Source organism: Canis lupus, chromosome X (assembly GCF_011100685.1).
Source record: "Canis lupus familiaris isolate Mischka breed German Shepherd chromosome X, alternate assembly UU_Cfam_GSD_1.0, whole genome shotgun sequence".
Classification (NCBI taxonomy): Eukaryota; Metazoa; Chordata; class Mammalia; order Carnivora; family Canidae; genus Canis; species Canis lupus.
This window is the reverse complement of record NC_049260.1, coordinates 91,863,486-91,888,104: the sequence shown is the minus strand read 5'-3', so window position 1 is coordinate 91,888,104 and position 24,619 is coordinate 91,863,486. Positions and strand designations below refer to the sequence as shown.

Below are 24,619 nucleotides of genomic sequence, written 5' to 3'. Positions count from 1 at the left end.
AGGCACCCTGAGTAGTAGCGTAAAGAGTAGGACATTTGCTTTTAGATGCATTGCAGAAAGGCTCACATGAGGCAAATTCTGGTAGCCGTTCAGTGCAGTGCTACTCTGACATTTCCAAAGCTGCACTGTAATCATCTGCAAGCCTTGTTTATATGAAATCAATTTCAACTCTTTCAGCATAAGGGTTGAACCCTTCATTATTTTCCCTCTACTTTCCCAGCAAAACCCAGATTCTCTTTCTTCTTTTGAGCTGGAAAGGCTTAATTCATGCTTTCATTAAATTCCCTGAAAAGAAGCCAAATGGGATTTGAGTTTGGCTCCCAAATCTGCTGAAGCCAATTTGGGAATTCCAATGTTGCCAAGAATATGATTGCCATCAGGCCCAACAACCCCACTTTTGGATTGATGGCCTTGTAGTGTGGTTCAGCAGTTTCCGGGGTGTCACAGAGGGTTCTCTGCAGCATATCACTTAGAGACCAGAAACTTCCAATCTAGGTGAATCACTTCCAATAGGTAAAATGATCACATATAGTAGGTGAAATGATCACCAGGGAATTAATGCCATTGGAAATAATTTCTATGGTTATTGTTATGCTCCCAGCAGAGCTATTTGGATATCAAGAACTTTTTTCCTAATGTTATTTTCTTTGGCAACCATGGAGGGGTGAGTGGGAAGCACTTCAGTCTGAAGCTCTTTCTTTCCCTCTTTCAGGCAAAACCAAAGCAAGAGGAGTCAATGCTTCTACTGGTTTCTGAAGAAGAGAAGAGTACAACCAAACCAAAAGAAGCTGACCGAAAGAAGCCGAAAAAAGACAATCCAGGTTGGCACAGCCGCACACTCATTCAGAAATGTGTATTATGAATTTAATTGCACAGTGCTTTTTGACAGGAGCTATATAAGATTTACCCAGGCTGCTGTCTGCCCCTGGTCCTCAGAGAGCTTTCAACTTAAGATGCATATCAAAGTGGTCCAGGTTTCTCCATCTATACTGCCTGACTAATACCATTACCACTTGCATGGGATTAAGGTAAAAGATTCTACCTGGATCTCTATCCTATCTAAGTGAATTTCTAACCAGAGAGGTATTTTGCGCTTGCTTGTTTATCAGCTTGTTTAATCCATGAAAACTAACAAAACCACAAAACTGTCTTGAACACACACACACAGAAGAAAATGAAATGAAAATCAAATTTTCTTTCTTTTAAATATTTTTCTCTTACTTATTTTTAATAGTTGTCCCTTTTACACACAGAGGCTAGGACCAATTCTGTGTTTGTGGGGGCAGTTACTTTGGTTTTCCATATAATCACTGGATAATGGGGAATTGACTTGCAATGTGTCTCACAGGTAAAGGTGGATCCAACTACTGATTTGCTGTTGATGAGCTGACCTTGTAATCAGTTCATAAAACTGAGATTTCAGTTTGATTTAAAAATTTCCAGGTGGCTCAGCGGTTTAGCGTCTGCCTTCGGCCCAGGGCGTGATCCTGGAGATTTGGGATGGAGTCCCACATCAGGCTCCCTGCATGGAGCCTGCTCACACACCTGCCTGTGTCTCTGCCTCTCTCTCTCTCTCTCTCTCTCTCTCTCTCTCTCTCTCTCTCTCTCTCTCTGTGTCTGTCATGAATAAATAAATAAAAAATTAAAAAAAGATCTTCAAAAATAATTTCCAACTGCAGAGGCTAATAGTGACCAGGTCACTCACTTTCTTCGGAATGGCTGCTTCTCTGTAAGGAGGAATTCAGTAGTGAATAGGTACCCGCTGGGCCAGGGCAGAATGTTCAAATTTTAGGAAGTGAAAGGCATGTATATTTTTCCTTTCCTTATTTTTCTTAGGTACAGGTGTCTCAGGCCTGGAACAGAGCAAGAAAACTGAAACTTACGATAAGAAGACAGTAGATCAGGCCGCAAGTGCAGATGCTGCTGGGAGTCAGAGCTACCCATTGTCAGCGGCACATGGAAGACGAGGTGCAAAGAAAGGTTCGAGTGCTTCAGGAACTAGTGAGTGTGTGCCCAGAGGAAGAAGCTTCAAACAATCCAGTCGAGGGCTCCGCAGTGATAGGGCGGGATCCCCACCTGCCAATCAGAGTGCCAGAGATCATCTTCTCTGGAACCTGTCTTTGGAGCAGCAAGTTCTGGAGCAGCCCACGACTCCACAGGCAGAAAGTCCTACTCCTCAGGAGCTTCTTTCAGGTAAAGATGCCACCAGAAAGAGAGGTGCCGGTGTCGATTTGAAAGTCAGAAAAGTCTTGGCCTCACCAGCCACCCCGGAAGACTCGGCAGAGTCCACGGTCAGCGATCCATCGCCATGCCCTGAAGCCGAGAAGCCAGCAGCCAGAGCTTCTCTGTCCACAACCCAAGAAGATGTCATCTTCTCAGTTGCAATGGAGGCTCAAGTGTTTATGGATCCTTCTCATATCCAGTCAGAAAGGGAGGAAGCTTTCAGCTTTGATTTGCAAGCCATCAAATTTAAAATGGAGTCAGTTCAAGATGTTCCAGCGGTCTGCAGAGAAAAGTCTCCCGGAAGCATTCTGCGGGCCGTTACAGCCAGCATCTCGGGTCCCACGAGCACTCAGGCCGAGGGGGCCGTGTCTGCAGAGAGGCTGCCTCCCAGAAGCCTCTCCTGGGTCTTGGCGGACCTCGAGGCTGAGGAGCGGTCCTCGGCTTCAGAGAGCTCCTCAGAGGAGGCCAGCGGGTCTGAGCTGCAGCTGCTTCGCGGCCGTTCGTTCCAGGCTTTGGCGAAGCCCAGAGATGATGACCAGAAATTCTTCACAGAGTCGGAAAGTTCGGCTGTGGAACTGAGCAGGCCGGAGCAGCCGCTGGCTCCGCGGTATTCTTCCCTGATCCTGACAATGCCCAAAGTTCAGGAAGCATCCTCGGATTCGGCCAGTCCCTCAGAGGGCGAGCGCGACTCGGGGCGGCACCTGGCCCTCAGGCACCCCTTGCAGTCCTTGGGGATGCCTGAAGATTACCTACAAGTCTTCTCAGTCTCCAAAAGCTCCGGGGACCCGAGGGCTTCAGAGGGGGAGCTGACTCCCAGATGCGCGTCCCGGGCCTTGGGGGAGGCGGAAGGCTGGGCCTCCTCCGCCGAATCCAACAGCTACGGCGCGAAGTACAGCAGCGCTGACGACTGGAGCACCTCGGAGGAAGATGTGCGCCCCAGGCCCCCTGCCCAGGCCCCCGGGAAGCCCACAGACGTACTGGAGATCCCCTCGGGTTCAAAGAGCGCCCCCGAGGACTGGGGCGTTTCCGTGGAGGGGCTCGCTCAGTCCTTTTCGAGGCCCAAGCTTCAGCAGCAAGTGTCGTCGGAGAGGAGCAGCCTGGTGGAGCCGGCGCCGGCCGGGAAGGTTGTCCCGTCCTGGCTGCACCCCCAGGCCGAGCATCAGGCCCCCGGGGGCCGCGAGAACCCGGCTGAGGACTGCAGCATTTCTCTGGAGCCGCTGCCCCCCAGAGTCTCCTCTAGGCCCACCGGGCAGCCCAGGATCGAGCAACCAGTCGCCAAAGGTCCAGAAATGGCGACTGCCGTAGGGGGCAGGGCCGCGGAGCTGCTGCCCCCGAAACAGCCTTCTCAGCCCCCGCTGAAACCCGAGCAAGCCGTCCCCGAGAGGCCCGAGCGCCCAGTCGTGGAGGGGAGCGTCTCCGTGGAGGTGGTGCCTCCCAGAGGTCCGTTCCGGGCCTTGGCGAGACCAGCCGTCGAGGAACAAGTGTTCTTGAGCGTGCCGAGCGCCCCGGTCGAAGAGAACGTCGTGGTGGAGCCGCTGCCGCTGCCCAGACATGCTTCCCAGCGCCCGGCGCCGCTTCTGGTCCAGGGGCAGGTCCCCGCGAGCGCGGGAAGCGCCGTGCCCTTTGCTGAGCCCCAGCCTCTGCAAGTGCTTGTGCAGCCCTTGGTGCACCCCAAGGTGGAACCGGACGTGTTCTCCGGCCTGGAGGGTGCCGCCACCGAGAAGGTCATTGCAGTGGAGCCACCGCTCCCCGAACATTCTGCTCCTCCGTCCTTGCCGAATCCTGAAGCCCAGCAAGAGTCAGACAACGCCGCCGAGGAGGGCGCGTCTGTGGAGCTGCCGTCCGGGTTCCCGGCCCAGCCCTCGGTGAGGCCAAAACTCCAGCCACAGCTCCCTCCTCTGGACACGGCGGGCGCTTCTGCCGCGTGCAACCAACCCGCGGGGCCGGCGTCTCCCAGGAGCGTCTTGCAGTCCTGGCAGAGCTCCCCATTCGAGCAGCAGAGCTCTGCGAGTCTGGAGAGCGCCGCTCTGGAGTGGGGCATTTCTCTGGAGCCACTGCCTCCCAGGAGGCCTTCTCAGACCCGGAAGAGGCGGGCGGCGGCCCGAGCCGCCTCCCGGGAATCCAGGAGCCTTGCGGCCCGAGAACGGAGCTCTCCGGTGGAGCCAAAGCCTCCCAGAGGCGCTTCCCTGACCCCAGGGAGCGCAAAAGTCAAGCAGCCGTCCTGGGCAGTTCCAGAGGGCTCCACGGCCCAGAAGGGCGGTTCTATGGAGCAGCTCCCTCCAAGAATGTCTTCTCAGTCCCTGACCAAATCAGTGAGCAAGCAGCAGGTGTCCTGGGCAATTCCAGAGGGTTCCGTGGCCCAGAAGGGCGGTTCTATGGAGCAGCTCCCTTCCAGAATGTCTTCTCAGACCCTGACCAAATCAGTGAGCAAGCAGCAGGTGTCCTGGGCAGTTCCAGAGAGCTCTGTGGCCCAGAAGGGCAGTTCTATGGAGCAGCTCCCTCCAAGAATGTCTTCTCAGACCCTGACCAAATCAGTGAGCAAGCAGCAGGTGTCCTGGGCAATTCCAGAGGGTTCTATGGAGCAGCTCTCTTCCAGAATGTCTTCTCAGACCCTGACCAAATCAGTGAGCAAGCAGCAGGTGTCCTGGGCAATTCCAGAGGGTTCTATGGAGCAGCTCTCTTCCAGAATGTCTTCTCAGACCCTGACCAAATCAGTGAGCAAGCAGCAGGTGTCCTGGGCAATTCCAGAGAGCTTTGTGGCCCAGAAGGGCGGTTCTATGGAGCAGCTCCCTCCAAGAATGTCTTCTCAGTCCCTGACCAAATCAGTGAGCAAGCAGCAACCATCCTGGGCAGTTCCAGAGGGTTCCGTGGCCCAGAAGGGCAGTTCTATGGAGCAGCTCCCTCCAAGAATGTCTTCTCAGTCTCTGACCAAATCAGTGTGCAAGCAGCAGCCGTCCTGGGCAGCTCCAGAAGGCTCCATGGCCCAGAGGAGTGGTTCTACTGAGCAGCCCCCTCCCAGAGTGTCTTCTCAGCCTGAGACCAAACCAGTGGGCAAGCAACCAGCCTCGGCAGCTCCAGAGGGCTCTGTGGCCCAGAGGAGCAGTTCTACTGAGCAGCCCCCTCCCAGAATGTCTTCTCAGCCCCTGACCAAACCGCTGGGCAAGCAGCTGGCTCCTGCAGCTCTGAAAAGCGCTGCCATTGAGGGGGTTGCTTCTACAGAGAGAGGGCCTTCCAGGCAGCCTTCCCAGCCTCCCACCAGATACAAAGTCCAGCAAATGTCATCAACTTTTGAGAATGCTGTCCAGGTAGCCATTTCAGGGAAGTCAGTGCCTTCCAAACAAGCTCCCCAGCCCTTGGGGAGGTCTAAGGTTCAGGAGCTGTCCTCACGTCTAGAGATCACTGCTGCTGAAGGAGGCAAGTCTAAGAAAGCTTCAGTGTCCAGGCAGCCTTCCCAGTCATTTGTGAAGTTTATGGCAGAACAGGTCTTTTCAGAGAGGCCCACTGCTGAGGGGAGAAGCCCTAGGAATCCTCCACCTGCAAATCAACCTTCCAAACCTCTGCTGAGGTCAAAAGTCCAGTACCAAGCTTTCTCAGAGCTGGAGAATGCCAGTACCAAGGGAGGCACTTCTTCGAAGCTACTGCCTATGCCACCACACCCTATACAGCCCTCTGGGAAGCCTGAAGGCCCAAAAGAAGTTCTCTCACATCCAGAGAGTGCCCCCCTGAAGTGGGGCCGTTCCAAGGATCAGCTGCCCCCCGGACACCTTTCCCAGGCACTGGGAAAGCTGGAGTACCAGCAAGGGATCTCCTTTTCTGTCTCTCAGAGCTCTCATGAAGAACGGAAGAGTTCTCAAGGGCAGCTGCCTTTCAGAGGCCCTCCCCAAGCCAAAGAGGGGGCCAAATTACAGCCACAGCTTTTCTCAACAGGCCCAGTGAGTGTACCTGTAAAGCGGAGCAGGTCTGAGGAGCCTCAGCCTCCCAGACACCCTCGTCAGGCTTTTGCAGGCCCTGAATATCAGCCACAGGGTCGTTCAGGTCCAGTGTGGGCCGCCTCCACTGAGGGAACCATCTCTGAGGGCGGTTCTGACAGCTGGTCACAACCAAAAGGCCCAGCTTCTCCAAACAAAGCCAAGAAACATAAACAAGGCTCTGAAGACCCCATCAAGAATATCCTGACCTTTGCTACCAAACCAGTGAAGTTCACTACTGCTCCTGCCAAGCAGGTGCCCACTTTGGGGGGCACTGTCTCTAAGGAGGAGGGTCTTGAGGGCAGCAATCAAAATAACAGCCATCCAAATGTGTCCACCACTAGGGCTAGTGTGGAAAACCTTTTTGGAGTTCGCCTGAGAAAGGTCCCTTCCTTGAAGAAGTACAAGAGGGAGAAACAAGATGATCTTACCAAGCTTTCTTCATTCTTCTTGGGCCCAGTTTCATCTTCGGCAGGTAAAGAACAGCGAATCAGAAGTGCTTCCCAGGGGCTCCTGGGCACCGCACAGTACCTCACCTACCCATTTGAAGTTGCAGAAAAGCAACAGAGCAGGCCCAAATCTGAATGCTTCATCAAGAAGCAACCTGCTTACAAGGTCCCAGGTGAGACTTTCTCTTGCCAGAGGGCACATAGGTACCAAGTGGAGGAAAGAGCTAGAAATCAAAGTCTTGAATGCATGGGTGGGAGTAGAGTCTCTTCTAGACTTGCCTGCTAGTTGTTGCTTTGATAGGGCTGGATTGTGGATATTATGAACAGGATGGTGCCCCATTCTCAATTAATGGATTTGGAGATGGTTAAATTTTGAGTCTTCCCTCTCCCAAGGAGATCCGCCATGGACATCCATCCACATTCTGCGATGGACACATTACTATCTCCCTATTCCTTCTCCCCCAACCCTCTGTGCACCTTTCATTTAGATGGAATTTTATACTTTTCTCAAAACACCTTTACACATAGTATGCTGCCCCCACACCAGCATGTGGTTTTTAAAAGCCAACTCATTAGTAGAGCACTATGTTCAGCCTCTCAGCTTGAAATCTTACTTTACTATAAATGTTTATACTTCCATAGCTTCTTCACGCACCTAAAATGTCTATGAATCCAGAGTGAGGTGATCTTTTGGGGACTAATCTCCCTCAAAGCCTTTGTGCCTTCACGCTGACCATCACCTGGCCTTCATGCCTACAGCCACGCCCCTGTAGCCCCACACTCACATGAGAGACCATGAAATACCAAATACTATAGGATGTTCCTTGGAGTTAGAGGAATGACATCAACAGCCTGAGCTTCTGGCCTCCTGAGAGTTTCCCCAGCCCACCTGGAAACCATGGTCCTACCCTGATTTGGGGATAGGAAGAGGGATGGACAAGGGAGGGAATGGGACCAGTAAGAGGACAGTATGCAAACTTTGAGGTACAGCCTCTTATCTACACAAGTAGCTCCTGCCTAGCCAGGTTATGAGGATGGCATAAAAGAAGGGGGCCCTTTTCTATATGATCTCTATTTCTTTTCATCTGGCAATTAACAAGGACCCCATCTGGTACATGATTGCGGGTTAGGCCCCCACCTGGCTCAAGACCCTGTCTGCCCCACTTCAGTACTAACTCCTGTCTTTCCTTTCTCAGGAAAGGCTCCTGGTCGACAGGCAGATTATGGCACCTTCGAGCCAGCTTGGATAACCATGGTAAAGCAGAGGCAGAAGAGTTCCCAGGTCTATGTTCCTAAGAAAGAGGCAAAAACCAAGAACAAAGCTGGAGCCAGGGCTGAGGCCAAAGAGCCTAGAGGGGTAGAACCTCCCTACAAATCACTCCAAAAGGTTACTAGAGTTGGTTGACTAAGCTTGTACCTGGAATTTTGTCAAGTGTGCAGTGTACACTTTGGGTACATTAATCAAGGCGGTGGAGCGGGGGGTGCACTTCGGGGGAAGAGTCTTGCCTGGTACACATACAATAATGTGCCCTACTTTTGCTCTGAAAGAGTTTGTGAAATGTAATGAGTATGAGAAGGTTCTGTAAATAAAATCCTGTCCTAAATATTCTAGAGCAGGATTCCATGAAATTGATTGAACAGTGAGGAATAAGTTACGGGGGAAAAAACCCCCAAGGTTACCACTGAGGTGAGAGTTGAGTAACTATCCTTACAGGCATTTTATGCCTGTGAATATATGTATGCATTCAAGACAGTATAAATGGAATCAAAATATATGTACTATTTTTCATTTGACATTTCATTTCTGGGCACCTTTCTATATCATACATAATGATTGACCTTATAAAGGTAATGTTTGATATTTGGGGCTTTACATATTGGTTTGGTTTGGTGTGGCACCTCCCTGCAGGTTAGAAGCAAAGTTACGTGATGATCTAGACTAATGTTCCCACATGTGTACCAAAGATGACGGGATGATGTTTTGCTTTCATTGTCCCATTTGTGATGTCTTTGGAGGTACTGGGATGAGAACCCTTCTTGTCAAAATGACAGAACACTGACCTAAGAAAACATCACATGTACATATGAAGAGATATGCACTAGTGTATATAAACTCATTAATTTAGACCAGTTGTGGAGAGGTTCATTTGAAAAGCTTAAAAACTGTACAATTCTGAAGAGACTTGTAGCTACATCCCTTTCTAGTGCAAGGAGTACATGTTGGCTCGTTGTTAAGTGTTGGCAACATGCTAGGGAAAGGATTGTTCTCAAGTTAAATAATTGTTAGCCCATTTATGCTATTTGTGTGATTAGACAACCTTTCCTTCCAGATCTCAAACGTGGTAAACTTGGACCTAGCTAAGGTTTTGTGAACCTAAATTCTAAGCCAAGGTCCTCACAGTGCTATTTCCTTCCTTGTCTTTCTCTTTCTTTCCTTTTGACTAATGTTGAACTCATAATAGCCAGGGAACAGCACTTGCACTCTGTGGTATTCTGAATAAGTAATTCGCTCTTTTCCACCTTGGGACTTAACAAACTTTTTGTTTTCATTTTTATATTAAAGGGAGCTGGCCTTGCAAATGAAAACCAACCCAGAAAGATTTTTACTTCTGTTGTCAATAAACAGGAGAAGATGGCACAGAAGAAGCTGTCCATCAAGTCCATCAAAGCAGGTAAAAACACCTCCCCCGCCACCCCCCCCCCCCAAAGAAGGAGCCCTAGCAGCATATTGGGCAACTTTAGCAATTTCAATCTCAGACAACATGTCTTTCCCTACCCCTCCCACACCTCAAATCGGCCTCATGATTCCCATGGCTCTTCCATTAGGTACAGATATTAGCTTGTTTCAGGAAAATCTAATTGTTAGGACTACTCTGAGTCCGGTATGTAACTTTCAGAGGGTCTCCTAGTCTTCTGCTGCATGGAGGAAGCTGATATAGGCACAGAGCTGTGATCACTCGGTAGAATGGTCCTGTGGCTGAGATTCAAGAGGAAAGCACCAAGCTACTTTCCAGTTTACAGCAAAGCAGTACTTTCTTACCTGCTACAGCCCCAGTGACACTTTAAAGTAATCCACTGTAAAGGCCCAGTGGTGTCCAATTGTTTCCTTTAACTATTTAAAAGTCTTGTTTCTCCAAGTCCAGCAAACACTGGACTGGGATAGAATAGAACATGGTCTCAATAGTAGAGTTGTGTCCCAGAGGGATTTTCTTTTCCATTGGAGCAGGGGGAGGGGAGAATGGATATGTATTGAATCATCTTTGTCCTCTCCCTTAGTCCCCTTCATGAAGAAATTAGACTAGGAATTTAGGAAGCCATTGTCTGGCCATGAAATAGTAACACCTGACCTGCTGATAGTTATTAATAATCTCATGGGCACTGTACTCCTGTCAAGTGGTTCTTAATTGTGCTAGAATTGCCTGGTGAGCTTTTTAGTTAGCTCCATTGCTAATTCCAGTAGTTCAGGAAATAGTGTGGGCATTGGCACTTTTATTCATTTATATATTTTTTAAAGATTTGTTCATTTATTTTAGAGATGGAGGGGAGGGGAAGAGGGAGAGAGGGAGAATCTTAAGGAGGCTCATGGAGTCTGATTCAGGGCTCGATCCCACAACCCTGAGATCAGGACCTGAGCTGAAATTAAGAGTCAGATGCTCAACCAAATGAGCCACCCAGGTGCACCTAGTCATTGGTATTTTTTTAAAAAGCTCTAGCTATATAACACCAGTCAGGCTTCTACCCAAATCTGTGTCTTCCAAAATTGCAATTCTAATTGACCAAATAAAAGTCTGGTTGCTTAAAAAAGAGAGAGAGAGAGAGAGAGCCCTAGGTGATTCTAATGTGTAGCCTGCACACTGGTTGAGTCTAAGCCACTGAGTCAGTCAGCCATAAAGCAGGATGAAGTAAGGAGTAGAACTGGGGGATGGGGCGGTTGTCTGCTTGGTCAGAGTAGGTGGTATGGTGTTCTTTAGCACAGACTTTTACTGGGTAGATCTACCAAGTCATTAGTCATTTCCTGTGACATGGATCAGCCAAACAAAAATAACATTACCTGATTTGAAATGTAAAAAACTGAATAGGTAACATATTGTCTGTTTCCTCTATGGTCTCAATTCAAAAATGTAAGATAATCTAATAATAACCACCCAAACTTTGGCCGTTCCAGCTCTAGGTATTTTCTCTCAGGCCTTCCCATGCCCAGGCCCTCATGGCCACAGCCATGTAGATTTTATCCCTTCGACACACCACCCATAGCAGTGCACATGCACTGACTTTTGGAAGCCAGAGGAAACCGGAAAGGAGGAAAAATTCTACTATATCCCATTAACATACCCGAGTGTCTCTGGAGCTTCTTACTTCTGTGGTTCTCATAGGATTTGAAGATCCGAAGATAGTTCAAGTGCCTGCAGTGGAAAAAGAAACCAGGCGATCTTCAACTCTCCCAGCTGTGCTCCAAGAGCCAGCACAGCCAGATGAGCCAGTTTGGTTCTCCCTGGCCAAGAAGAAAGCCAAAGCTTGGAGCCATATAGCAGAAATCATGCAATAAATAGCTCCTGGGCGGAGCTTCAGCATTTCAAATGATCGTTGCCAATAGCTTCATTAATGCCATGTAGTGATTTATTTACCATAACCACTTTTTATTAACCAAAAGACCCTTCAACTAAAGCTAACAATTATTTGAATGTAACAAATGCCATGAATGCCTAACTTTTAGTACAGTCACTGCCAACATTTGACAACCTAGCATCTCCTCTATAAAAACTGGAAAATGCACAGCTATAGAACTGGGAAATCTTTAACTTTGGACAATGAATGAATTTTAGAAGAGAGAAAGCAAAAACGTTTTGTGGGAGTAACAAAGAGGGGTTGGTCATTTCCCTTGATCAAATAAATTAATTTGAATGGAAATGGCCAAATGATTTGGCCCAAGGATTGGCTTTTAGGTTTTATGAGCCTGGTTAAATGCTTCAGTTCTTTGGTTGCTGCTTCAAGCTTCACAGAAGACCCTGAGAAGAGGTGGTGGAAGTAAAAATTCTGGGTCTTCAAGAAAAGTTTCACACAGCTAGTCCCCTGATTAGCCATTGCCTTTTGAGACACCACCTTGGTATCCCTGGAGCCCCCCAATGCCTCTTATAGAAAGCCCTCTCTGAGCATGCCCTGCACCACCAGCCTGGCAGCAGTAAGCACCTCCCTACGAGGCTGAACATTTCCCAGGGATTATAGGGCTCCCCTAGATGGCTAATTCATCAGTGCTTGATCTCTTGCCCCAATGCCACTGTGACTCTCTAGGTGCTGAGAAATGTACTGGAATGGCATATATATCTTGTTTTTTTTTTTTTTTAACAAGCTTTAACTTTTTTAGCAGCTTTAACAGGGAACCTCCACATGCCCAGTTTCTTGTCTGTTCCCTCAGCAGCCTCTGTTTCAAAAGATTTCAACCCAAAGCAAGACCACAACCCCAAAGCCATAGAACAATTAACTTTCTGCAAACTAGAAGCCTTAGGTGCTCAAATCAGCCTAGCTTCTCCCTGCCCTCATTCCTGGAGCTACACACCTCACACAAGTTACTAGGCTAGACAGGTCCCCACCCCACCTCCCCGGCTACCCCGTCCCCCATGAACCACTCTCGCAAGTCCTTTCCTTCTAATTCATCCTGCAAACACACCAAACACCAACGGAGGCTTCCTTTGGGTGCCCGGACATACCTAGCTCATTTCCTTAGGAGACCCAGAAGCGTCTTGCTCTACCTTTCACTGTGTCTGCTTCTGTCACTACAGGGCCACTTTGCTAAAACAGAAATGTAAGCCGAGACAACTAACTGTGCCTTTAAATTCTGAGTGGGGTGCTGCCTCCTGCAAACAGATTCACTGAGGCAGTGAGGTGCCAGAGCTAATTTGAACCCGTGGTGCTTGGTTTTGCTGGGGATGCTTTAACGTGACTTTGTACGATCATATGCTGGATTTTGCATTTTCTTTATAAAGCATCTATTTTTTTCCTGATACTGTATCTTTGCCGTTCTAATAATGCTGGGTTTTTGATTGATTGGATTTGATTTCCTTTGTACTTCCACAGTGAACAGTTGATTTAGGTAGATGCCCTTTACCCAGGTGATCCCCATAATTAGTTGTAACACCTCCCCTACCCCCTTCCCTCAGAGTAGACCCCCATTAGCTTTTTCTCACTTTGAGAGCTCTTCATTAATAATTTCTTTTCCACAGCTAACACAACTGTTTTTAAGTTATGAAGTTAAGTTTTTAACACCTAAATGCGCATTCTAACAAGTTTTCACCCTCCTTCAGCGTTCTTGATTTTTAGTATGTATCTGCAAAGCAAATAAAGTCAATAAAGCTTGTTCCATAGTCTGTCTTTGTCACTTTGTCATGTGGGGAGGGAAGTTGACTAAGATATTGATAACTCAGACCTGAGGGTTGTCAGAGAAGCAAGATGTTCCTATGAGACTGTGCAGAGGACAAATGTGCCCTGACCATGCTGATGGCCCCCCCAGGTGGATATTTGTAGAGGGAAGTGGTATTAAAGAGAGGTTTTGTGTATAAACACCTGGCGAGCAAAGAAAGGAACCAGTGGGGAGTAGAGGGAGCTGAATGGTTGATGGCTGTCCTCCAGCCTGGACTAGGGACTAGAAGCAAGATTGGCTGTTAGAACAAGTATTTTTGGGCAACTCAGGTGGCTCAGCAGTTTAGTGCCACCTTAAGCCCAGGGCCTGATCCTGGAGACCTGGGATGGAGTCCCACATCGGGCTCCCTGCATGGAGCCTGCTTCTCCCTCTGCCTCTCCCTCTCTGTGTCTCTCATGAATAAATAAATAAAAAATTTAAAAAGAACAAATATTTTCAGAAGCCAGGGGCCTCACTATGCCCAGGTAATAAAGTGTAACATGGAGTGAAGAGGGGCAAGGGCTAATAGACCAGATACTTAACCTGGACTGGCCGTAACATTTGTAAAACTTGGAGGGGTCAGAAAAAGAGTTCATTTGGGGATCCACATACCATATATGTATATTTTTGAAATGTCTAGATCAGCATGTTTTATTGAATGGTTTATCTCCTTCCACGACAAGTGTATGTTCATAATGACCTGAAAGGATTTAGAATTCTCAGACTCTTCTATGTCCTGCCCCGATGGTGTAGGAAGAGCTGCCCCCTCACCCCGTGTCCTAGACCAGCCCTGTTCCCTGTTTCAGGCACAAAACCCCCTCCCCCTTAGGCCTGGGAGCACACCCCCCCCCCCCCACAGTGCAGCCAGCCCTGCCGAGGACAGCACCAAGAGGAGCACGCAGGCCCTGGCCACAGGCTTGGGACTATTCTGGGGCGCCACGTACCAGGGGCACAGGCTAGCAGGGGCACACCCCTCCTTCTCGTGAGCTGGGATCCTAGTCCTGTAGGGAGGGGGTGGATGGAAGAGGACCAAAGCGGGGCCTCTGTAGCATGGAGCTCAGGACGTGGGTCCCTCTTGCTTGGGTCTGAAAACACTAGTATAGTACAACGAGCACAGCATCAACACACACCAACCAGAACCAGTTTGAAGGCCCTCAAATCGCACTGTACGGAAAACTCTCTGTTGACCTGGCCTTTCAGTTTAGGTGATGATAACCAGGCGTCCGTGCCTCTGTGTCACCACATGGGTGGAGCCTTAAGGAGCATATAATACATTGTAAAACATCAACACTAGTGATAAAGAAAAAAAAAAGGATCGTCAAAGTGTTTGGTTTACTTCACTTTAAGAGGCCTGAGTGTGGAGTATCTACTAACTGAAAAACTCAGTGCCTAAGGTTTAGGGGGAAAAAAGATCAAACCTTTTATAGTCCCAATCATTCAGAAGTTCACCATCCTGGGGGGTGAGGGAAGGGGGGAGGAGGGATCCACACACATGTATAAATAATGCACAAATCCTCAAACAGGCATGTTCATAGCGAGACTATTCACCACAGCCAGATGGCAGAGACAAAGTAAATGTCTACGAGCAGAAGGATAAACAAATTGTGGTGCATACACACACTAAGATATTATTCAGTCATAAAAAGGAATGAAGTACGGATACCTGTTACAACATGGATGCATCTCAAAAACATGATGCCAAGTGAAAGAAGCCAGACTCAAAAGTTCACATTTGTATGATTTCACTTCTATGAAATGTCCAGAATAGGGAAACTTTTTTTTAAGATTTTACTTACTTGACAGTGAGAGAGAGCATGAGAGAGCACAAACAGGGGGAGCAGCAGTGGGAGAGGGAGAAGCAGGCTCCCTGCTAAGCTGTGAGCCCGATGCAGGGCTCCATCCTAGGACCGATCCTAGGACCCCGGGATCATGACCTGAGCTGAAGGCAGAGGCTTAACCTACTGAGCCACCCAGATGCCCTTCGAATAGGGAAAGTCATAGAGTTGGAAAACAAACTGCTGGTTTCCAGGGGCTGGAAGAGGGGGAAATGGGGAGTGGCTGCTTAATGGGTACAGAGTTTGGGGCTGATGAAAACGTCTTGGAATTAAAGAGGTGGTGGTTGCACAACATTGTGATGTCAGTGAATCGCTCACTCTTAAATGGTTGTTTTTTTTTTAGAAGATTTTATTTATTTATTCATGAAAGACACAGAGAGAGAGGCAGAGACATGGCAGAGGGAGAAGCAGGCTCCATGTGGGGAGCCCAATGCGGGGACTCGATCCCAGTTTTGGGGATCACGACCTGAGCTGAAGGCAGCCTCTCAACCACTGAGCCACCCAGGTGCCCTTAAATGGTTGGTTTTAAGTGAATTCCACATCAATTCAACAATAATGCTATTGTGAGTTAGCTTCTGAAATGTGCTAGCACAGAATATGAGAGAAGACAGTGCTGCCAGGGGTACCCCCCGGGGGGCCTTAACTAAATGCAGAAATGAGACCCTCTCTTCTCAAGCCCCTTCCCCTCTGGCCTTTCCTCTTCTCTGATCCACTGCTCAGGTACAACTGTACCTTCTTTCCCCCTTAGAGTCTAGAAATTAAGCCCATTCTCTCTCTTTCCTCTATTTTTTTTTTCATTTTTTTATCAGGAAATATTTCAGATCTACACAGAATTAGAATACCCTATCAACATCTACGTACCCACCACCCAGCTTAAGAAATGTAACATTACAAATATAGTTGAGCCACTGTGGAGTCTTCTCCAAGAGGATTCCCCTCCCTTTGCTTCCCCAAGAAGTAACCACCATCCTAAAGGAGTTATTTACCTTTCCCACGCATACTGTCACACATGCTACATGTGTAAGCATCTCTCCTATGCGTGCTTTTTACTCCAGACATCTGTATCCACAATCAACACATGGTGATCATTGTGCATCCTTGTGGCACCAGCTTTTCCCCTTGTGCAGCTTTCTGCTGATCTGAGCCCCTTCTGTGTCTCAGCCCTTGGGCCTCTCCCCACCCCTACCCCAGCCCAGGCTTTGCCATCCTCTTCACTTTACCTGCGACCCCCAAGCTAGTAAATCAAGGCTGGTTCTACCGTTGGTGAGTCTTGGCTTCTTTCCCTGTGGCTCTTAACCAGTGCTTCTGAGACCCTTAGCTGCATCTGAATCCCCTGAAGGGCTGGTTAAAACACAGTGCTGGGCCTCCCCTCTGAGTTTCTGATTCAGTAGGTCTTGGGTAGAGCCTAAGAATTCCTGGGTGCTGCTGCTGCTGCTGCTGCTGTGGGAACTGAACTTCCAGAACCACTGCTCTAATCAGCATCTGGGCCCAGGTGCAGCCGCCCCATCTGGCCTCTGGGCTGGCTCAGCCATCCATGAGGTTTCCTTCAAAACCCTGCTCTAGAGCAGTGCTAACAGACATATAATGCAAGTCACATGTGTAATTTAAAATTTTCTAATGGCCACATTCAAAAGTAAGAGGAAACAGGCAAAATGAATTTGTTTTTTTAAGATTTTATTTATTTATTTATTTATTTATTTATTTATTTATTTATTTATTTATTCATGAGAGACAGAGAGGCAGAGACACAGGCAGAAGGAGAAGCAGGCTCCATGCAGAGCCTGACGTGGGACTCGATCCAGGGTCTCCAGGATCACACCCTGGGCTGCAGGCGGCGCTAAACCGCTGCACCACCGGGCTGCCCTATACTATTGTTTTAACATGTAATCAGTATAAAATCATCAGTGACTTAAATGTAATGTTTTATACTTAACAGCACACTTCAAATTAGACTAGCCATATTTCAGTAGCCACGTATGGCTAATCACTAACGTAGTAGACAGTGTAGCTCTAAAGGCTTGACCTACATCTCTCTCCTTACAAAAATTGTTTTACACTTAACATTTTAACTTATTTTGGACTGTAATAAAACCATTTAAAGTAGGCGCACCGCATGGTGGAGGGCGATACGTGTCAGTGAAGGTGAAGTGGATCAAAACACAGAGGAAAAAGATTTGAGTCAGGATAATCTATCTAAATAAAATCTGCTTATGTTCCATCTTATTAATTTAAAACAAATTTATTTTTAACCAGAACAAATGCTGTCAAATATACCAGTCACAAGTAAGAGAGGAGTCTTTTTGGTGATGCAGTTTGGAATGCCGAATTGGTGTTAATAAAATTCCCACGGGCTTCTAAAAAAAAAGAAAAGAAAATCTTAAAAATAATGAACAGCAGTTTCTTGCTTCTTCATTTTCTTTCTATTTCTTCCAACTGCAGGGTGAAATGAGAGAAAATTAGCAGTTCCACAGCATTAACCAGCACCAGTGACTTTCTAAACCTATGAAAATAGCTCTATGTACATGCTGCATTTGTGTGCTGTATCTCAAGTTGAGTACCACACATTTAACTCTTGTAACCTGTACCCTTGTGTATAGGGTGCTCGTGCAACCCATGGCTTCAATTTTGTGAGCCTACCAACCTTGTCTCCCTCTTGCCTAGCACCGTAAATGCTTCCCTCCACCCTTGAGAGGCCATTCGGAGATTTAAGGAAATCTCTTCACCTTAAAAGCCTATGCTCATTCCACAAATGCTACTCCCTTATTCTCCCAGACCCTCGGTTTCCATATCTACCATATGAAAAAGAAGCTGTGATAATGAAATACACAGCTGTGGAAATGCAAAAAACAAAAAAAAAGTTAATCATTTAAATATATTCAAAGACAAGATACACCTCAAGACTTCATTACCAATTCAGTGATAAGTAATCACCATACTATGACTAACTTGCTTTAGACTTTCACATAAAATACAAAAATCTACACCTGAATATTAGGTATTAATCATTAAATGTGGTCCTACTTGAAATTCTCGACTTTTTGCTATTTGTATGTAATCACATTGGCAAAGGCATTGTCTCCTAGTTAGCACAAGGCAGTACATTTCCATGGCCAAGTAAGGAAGGTCCAATTAGTGCACAGCCCAGCCACTTGCGCGGCTGCTTCCGGTAACTGTTCTCTAAACAAATATTGGTCTCGGCTACTGATACCTCTACCGGTCGTTAGTAGTCTCACAGGTAGAGGACAAAAGACCTCACAAGAACGAATGAGCAGCCACGGAAATACATTTCAGAATATACTGTGATTTCTGTTACTAGATACATTAGTATTCTATTAATGTTCTGAGCAGCTAAAACTGAATTTTTAAACTGATCTTAAGCAAACTTCTTAATTTACTAGGAGAACTGAAAAAGAAGAAGACTGTCAGTAACAGGTAAATGCCGGGAATGGTCGGGTGATGTGCAAAGCTATACCCATACCTGGATTTTCTGGCCCTGTTCTCTGTTGGGCCGGATCCCTTCTAGTTAGGTCCGTCTTGTTTATTGTCAAATTTCTCTTTTTCTTTCCCCCTCTCAGAGCCTTGGGCCTCTTTGTCAGAGTTTTCATACTGGTATGGAGTTGTCCCTTTGGTGAAGAATAATACAGACTTTGGAGCAGACATTCACAGGAAAAACCAACCCGATGCATAGCGAATAGTGACATCCCGTACTCTACCCGCAGGAGAAGCAGGAGGATAGCAGTAACTCTGAAAATGACAGCTGGGAAGCTTCCTACTCATTGATGCAGCCTCTCCAAGGCCCTCACTGTTGCGCCGCTGTATCACTTACTTTCGCAGTGACACTCTTTCCAGTCCACCTGCCACCCTGTGCTGCTGACTATTTTTGGCCCCTTCGGAGAAGGGATTGGAATCATCAGGGTCTGCCCCATTCTCTAAGTTTTTGTCAGAAATGTTTTGCCCCCACGACACATTCTATGGTGAAGCTCATTAGTTCCTCAACCACGTATCAGTTCACCATGATGGGGACAAACTAAGACTTGACATTTTTAAAAGCCACGCACAAAAACGAGGTGTGCCATTGGCAGGCTCTTTCCCTCGAGGCCCGGCCCCTCCCCGGCCTGGCCCGCCCCTCCCCCAGCCCCGCCCTCCGCTTGGCCCCGCCCCCGCCTGGCCCACCCCTCCCTCTCCCCGGCCCCGCCCTCCGCCTGGCCCCGCCCCCTCCTGGCCCGCCCCTCCCTCTCCTGGGCCTCTCCCTCCATCTGGCCCCGCCCCCATCTGGCCCCGCCCTCCGCCCGGCCCCGGCCCCGCCCGGCCCCGCCCCCTTCTGGCCGGCCCCTCCCTCTCCCTGGCCCCGCCCTTCATATGCCCCGCCCTTTATATGGCCCCGCCCCCTCTCCCCAGCCCCACCCTCCGCCTGACCCCACCCCCTCCTGGCCCGCCCCTCCCCCTCCCCGACCCCGCCCTCCGCCTGGCCCGCCCCTCCCTCTCCCTGGCCCCGCCCTTCATATGGCCCCGCCCCCTCACCCCAGCCCCACCCTCCGCCTGGCCCCGCCCCCTCTCCCCTCCCCTCTGAGCCAACGTTGACCTGAGTGCTCGCGCGCTGCCCCCGCGGCCCTCGGGTCTCTTGGCCGAGGCTGCCAGAGGGCCGCAAGTTTCGTTCTCCAAACCTTAGGTCGCTAGGGAAGGGGGCTCCTGTTCGGGCCCTGGGCTTGGGTTAGGGGGGGGCTCTGGGCTTGGGTTGGGGGGGCCCCGACCGACCCTCCGCCCGCAGGGCCGCCCGCAGCCCGGGAGGAAGCGCGCGGGTCCCCCCTCACCATCGGCGGCCGCCGGCCCCATCTCCGGCTCCTCGTCCGGCTCCTCCGCCGTCTCCCAGTCGGCCTCCTCCTCGGACGAGGCCTCGGACTCGTGGACGTCGGCGGCCGCTGCAGGTGTAGGCAGCGCAGCCAGGGGCACGGGGTGCTGGCCCAGGCTGTCGCGTAGCTGAGGCTGGGGTGGGACCACCATGCCGCCGCCGCGGGGCCGCACGAGGATATGGTTGTTGCAGTTGATGCGGTGCAGCAGCGAGTGCACCAAGTCCAGGAACATGAAACGGAAACTGACCATGGGGAACTGATGGGCGTCCACCAGGATGTCCAGGTCGTCCTCCGGCGCCTCCTCCCCGTCCTCGTCCGCCGGCCCGAAGTCCGAGTCGTCCTCGGCCTCCTCGGCGTGGGCGCCGCCGCCCTCGGGGTCGATGGCCAGATGGAGACCCACGACCTCCATGCCGACGCCTCCCGCCGACCCGGCGACTCCGGCCGCCTGCGCCTGCTGGGGCCCGGACTCGAGGACCACCCCGTTGCCGCCGCCGCCACCGCCAGCGGCCACTGGGGCCCACGCCCCCACGGCGCCCACGGGGCTATCCTGGCCTCCTGGGGCCTGGCCCGGGTCTCCGGAGGCGGACATGGCACCGGGCAGCGCCTCGCTGGGGCGTCGGCCGGGCGGAGGCGACGCCGAGGGCGAAGACGGTGGCCGTCGGCTGGGCCGCCGCAGACCGGAGGCCCTGGGCAGCGCGGCCCGAAGCGGGGCGGGCCGGGCGGCCGAGGAGCCGCCCACCGAGGGGACGACAGTCTGTGGCAGAGCCCGGGGAGGTCCGCGACGGGAAAGGAAGGGAGCGGAGGTCAGGAGCGGCCCGCCCAGGCCTCCCCTCGGGGGACAGCGGACGGCGCGGCCGGGATTCCGCGAGGCTGCGGCGGGGGGCGGGGCCTGGCGCGTCAACAATGGGCGCGCGCTCATTCGTCGACAAGCAGGGACTGACGTGCTCAGCCGCCAATGAAGGGCCTAGGCCCTTGGCCTCCGGGCTGCTCCTGGTCACCATCTTGTGCTTCGAGGCCTTAGGCCCTCCACGGCTTTTAGGGCCACGCAACTGCAGACCTTTTATTTTTACAAGTCTCTGAAAAAGCATAATCATCCAATATATTGCCGGCTAAGTTGGAGAAACTCCTATAAAGGGCAAATAGTTAACATTTGGGTTTGGGGAAGCTCAGAGTTAAAATCAAGACCATTACGTAGGTACTTCTATAAAAAGAGAGAAAACAAATTAACACAAATATTTGATTGTTGAAACTAAAAATATAATAACAATTACATACACTTTTTAATAGTAGAGGCCTACTAATGAGAAGAATGGAATTCTTTTGAGAGAAAAATATTTTGTTTAGTTAGGGTTCACGGTTTGTGCTGTCATCAAAATTGATTGCGTATGTTCATCTGTTGATCTCTAATGAGATCTCTGTTCATCTTTGCAAACGTCTTTTCACAGAGATATTGGCAAATATCGATATCAATCCGTTAGGTTGGTCCTTCTAAATACTCGTATCAATCCACAAACATGATTTTCATTGAGCCTATTCATCTCTTGGAAGACATTTAAAGAATTCTGTTAGAGTCTTCTTTTGATATTTGCCTTTAACATGTCATTACACTGCAGATTAATCACTTCCACTTGAAGTTTATGTGGAAGCTCTTCAACTGCACAATTGAGTTTGAAATATGAAAATTTCCTTTGTACTCTCACAGGGATCTGATAAAAGCTGCTGGAACTATAGTCTGAGCTTGGATACATATCCACTGCAAATTTGTATAAGAATAGAAATCTCACTTATTTTACCTTTTGACAACATGGCAAGTATATAAAGCAGCCTGACATTACTTTGATCCAAACAATGCTAGTTGTCATTGTAATGACTTTGCCAAAGTATAAGTTTTGTATAAAAGCACTGTTCACTTGGTAGTTTTAAGCTGAATTTATTAAGAAATATTACCAAATCCACAACAAAAGCTATTTTCCAAAAATATATAGTGTTCAATAATAACAGTTGCAGGAGATTTTTCTCAATCAAAAATAATTCAATCTCCACCTTGAGCTCAAAAAATCACACACGCATTCACACATCCCTTTACCACTGTGATATTACTGTGTGATAGCACAAGTCGGGGTATCCAGCTTCCATTTTTGACACAAGTTCATAGAACTGCCATGGTTAAATTCATGACAGTGAATGAAATTCCCCATTGATTTAGTAACACATGAGACATTCAAGTGCCTTCAATGTAACTGCTGATAAAAGTATCATGAATAAAACCATTAAAGACCTTACATTTTCACAAGTTTTTTTTTAAATTTCATCTATTTATTCATGAGAGACACACAGAGAGAGGCAGATACATAGGCAGAGAGAGAAGCAGGCTCTCTGTGGGGAGCCCGATGAGCAACTCCATCCCAGGACCCCGGGATCATGACCTGAGCCAAAGGCAGATGCTCAACCACTGAGCCACCCAGGTGCCCCACATTTTCAAAAGTTTTAAAAGATCTGTTCACTAACTCTTTTTCTGCTCCACACATATTTTTCCCACCATGAGTTGTAAGACATCTTAGCAGATTCCACTGCAGGGTATAGTAAGTGTTTTTTTCAACTTCTTCAGAAATATTCTCCCCAGAGTGATTCCCTGCAGACTATTCATAGATACTAATTCTTCAGTCACTTTAAACTCAGCAGTTGCCAACTTCTCAGTCCTGGTCTGCTCAGTCCTATTATTGCCAAATTCTTGGGATGATAAATATGAAATTTTTGACATGGTTTGTCAGTGCAAGTACTACTGGGACAGTCTTGGGGCAGGCAGGTCTTGGGACTCAAAGCTTCCCCAAAGTAAATAATGCTATCTGACTAGCTGCATCTCTCAAATCTCTTGAGAAAAGTCCATAGGTCTGCCACTGGCATCCCAAACACGAGCTTGTTAGAAAGCTGCCATTGAAAAACCATGGCTATGAAATGATTGTAGAGTACCGTGACTAGTTCTCAGAGCTGAGTCACTAGTGGCTAATCACACATGAGGGACAGTAGTGCGAGTATAGGCTTTGGTGCTAAAACACTGCTTCAGTCCATACAATGGTAAGTGAGCTTCCATTTTAAGTCCAAGTTATGTCCAAGTCCCTTACCCCACACCATAACTTAACAATAAGCTGCTACATGGCTTACCACCATCAAAGTCAATTCTCTGTGCCACTCAATATGCAGTGGACACAGGACAGCTAAACCAAAGACATTTAAGGAACTCAGACAAACCACTGTCAAAATACTTAGTAATAAATGGCCACTATTCGCAGAAGAGCACAAGGGGTATGCTGGCCTTTATATAATGGTTTCTGCCTTTTCTCTTTGTGACATTTTTAAAAAAGATTTTATTTATTAGAGAGAGAGAGAGAAAGAGAGAGAGAGAGAGAGAGAGAGAGAGAGAGAAACAGGCTCCACGCAGGGAACCCAATGTGGGACTGGATCCCGGGTCTCCAGGATCACACCCTGGGCCGAAGGTGGAGCTAAACCGCTGAGCCACCCGGGCTGCCCTCTTTGTGACATTTTATTGTCAATAATTTTAGCTACCAGGTAAGTATTTTATTCATGAATGAACACAATACCTCACTGTTTATCAGAAAACTTCTCTACCTCTTATGATCAGAGGTGAGAAGCCTCACAATAGTTCTATGGACTTGTTCAGAAAGATCTTGTCCAATGCACTCTGCCCTTCACAAAACCCATATATGAAGAGTCCCAGAAACGCTATGTAAAAACAAAAATAAAAACAAAAACAACCCACCAATAATTCAGCATTGACTATTCAAATAAACAACAACGTAGCCATATTAATAACATGTGATGACTCATGAAGCTCCAGGACATATGCTGCATACCTTAGTCATCCATTCACTAGGCATGTATTGAGCACCTACTGTATGCCTGGAGTTATGCTAATGAGTTCCCATTCACAGATGCCTAAGACTCATGGCTTGCCCTGAGTTCGTGGTCTAGAGGGACAGAACAGACACTTTGGACATTGATAACATAGGTGGCAAGTGCTAAAAACAGGGATGAACACAAAGTGCTACCAGGGGTATGAGAGAAAATGATTACGTGGCAGGGCTGGGGGAATGGATTGGTGCCTGAGAAGGTGCTCAAGAGGAGACATTTCACCTGGATCATTCAATTACCTAGCGATGAAGGATGGCAAGGGAGGGATAAAAAGGGGGTTCGCTGCAGGTAGAGGCAACAGCATGAACAGTGCAAGAGATATATGTATGTGTGCACCTGTGTGTGTGTGTGTGTGTGTGTGTATCTGTCCAGAGAATTAAATGGCTCCAGCATGGCCAGAGTGGCAGATAGGTCTGGAAAGTGGATTGAGGCCATCATTACTACTACTACTAATTAATTAGTACTGCTAATAATTATTACTAAGAAAGTCTTCTGCTTCCTGTATAAGCACATATCCCTCTTTGTGCCACCATTTCCTTCCCCCATTGCCTAGCACAGTGCCCTCCCATCTTCTTCCCCTCCCACCCAAGCTGATCAGCTGTATTTATGAAATCATGCATTTACACACCTACCAAATGTATTGGGTACCTTCCATTGTACCGGTAACGTGTCCCATTGGAACTGCCACTTGTGCCTGTTCTTGTTTGACACACGAAGCCCAAAGATGGCAGAACTGTCCGTGGTCCCCAACCTAGAGCCTCCCCCGTCATCACTCCTGTGCGCCTCCGGGATAGGGGTGGTTAAAACCTCTGGAAGCCAAGCTCTCCCAGCTGCATGCAGTGTCAGTGCTCTGATAGATTTGCCAAGACTTCGATCTACTCTGTCATATCCCCTCCGGCTGCCTCCTTCACTGGTCCGCACACATGGTTGAAACACAGATGATGACTCCCATCAATCGTGCAGTCTCTGG

At 48.6% G+C, this 24,619-nt stretch overlaps 2 protein-coding genes across 9 annotated transcripts in view; one reads left to right on the top strand and one right to left on the bottom strand.

The window, feature by feature from the left end:
• The window catches only part of KIAA1210 (acrosomal protein KIAA1210 homolog), a 58,483-nt gene extending 45,481 nt beyond the window's left edge, over nt 1-13,002 (top strand). For 3 of the 7 annotated variants that reach the window (XM_038588168.1, XM_038588165.1, XM_038588171.1), the window contains 5 exons: nt 713-821; nt 1,837-6,813; nt 7,837-8,027; nt 9,204-9,312; nt 11,014-13,002. In XM_038588168.1, the coding sequence (XP_038444096.1) occupies nt 713-821; nt 1,837-6,813; nt 7,837-8,027; nt 9,204-9,312; nt 11,014-11,186 (5,559 nt within the window). In that variant the 3' untranslated portion in view covers nt 11,187-13,002. The remainder of the gene's footprint in view (nt 1-712; nt 822-1,836; nt 6,814-7,836; nt 8,028-9,203; nt 9,313-11,013) is intronic. The other 4 variants (XM_038588166.1, XM_038588170.1, XM_038588169.1 and 1 more) reach the window with 4 other exon arrangements.
• Nucleotides 13,003-17,092: 4,090 nt separating this feature from the next.
• LOC102152736 (cancer/testis antigen 47A-like) lies at nt 17,093-20,653 on the bottom strand. 2 transcript variants are annotated; one of them, XM_038588164.1, is made up of 3 exons: nt 19,681-20,653; nt 18,348-18,492; nt 17,093-17,302 (listed from the first exon to the last, which is right to left on the bottom strand). In XM_038588164.1, exons 1-2 carry the CDS (start codon nt 20,636-20,638, stop codon nt 18,389-18,391), a joined length of 1,062 nt encoding a protein of 353 aa, XP_038444092.1. In that variant the 5' UTR covers nt 20,639-20,653; the 3' UTR covers nt 17,093-17,302; nt 18,348-18,388. The 2 variants fall into 2 exon arrangements, with proteins under 2 accessions (XP_038444092.1, XP_038444091.1); XM_038588163.1 differs by having other exon boundaries at nt 17,093-17,223.
• Between the last annotated feature and the right edge of the window lie 3,966 nt (nt 20,654-24,619).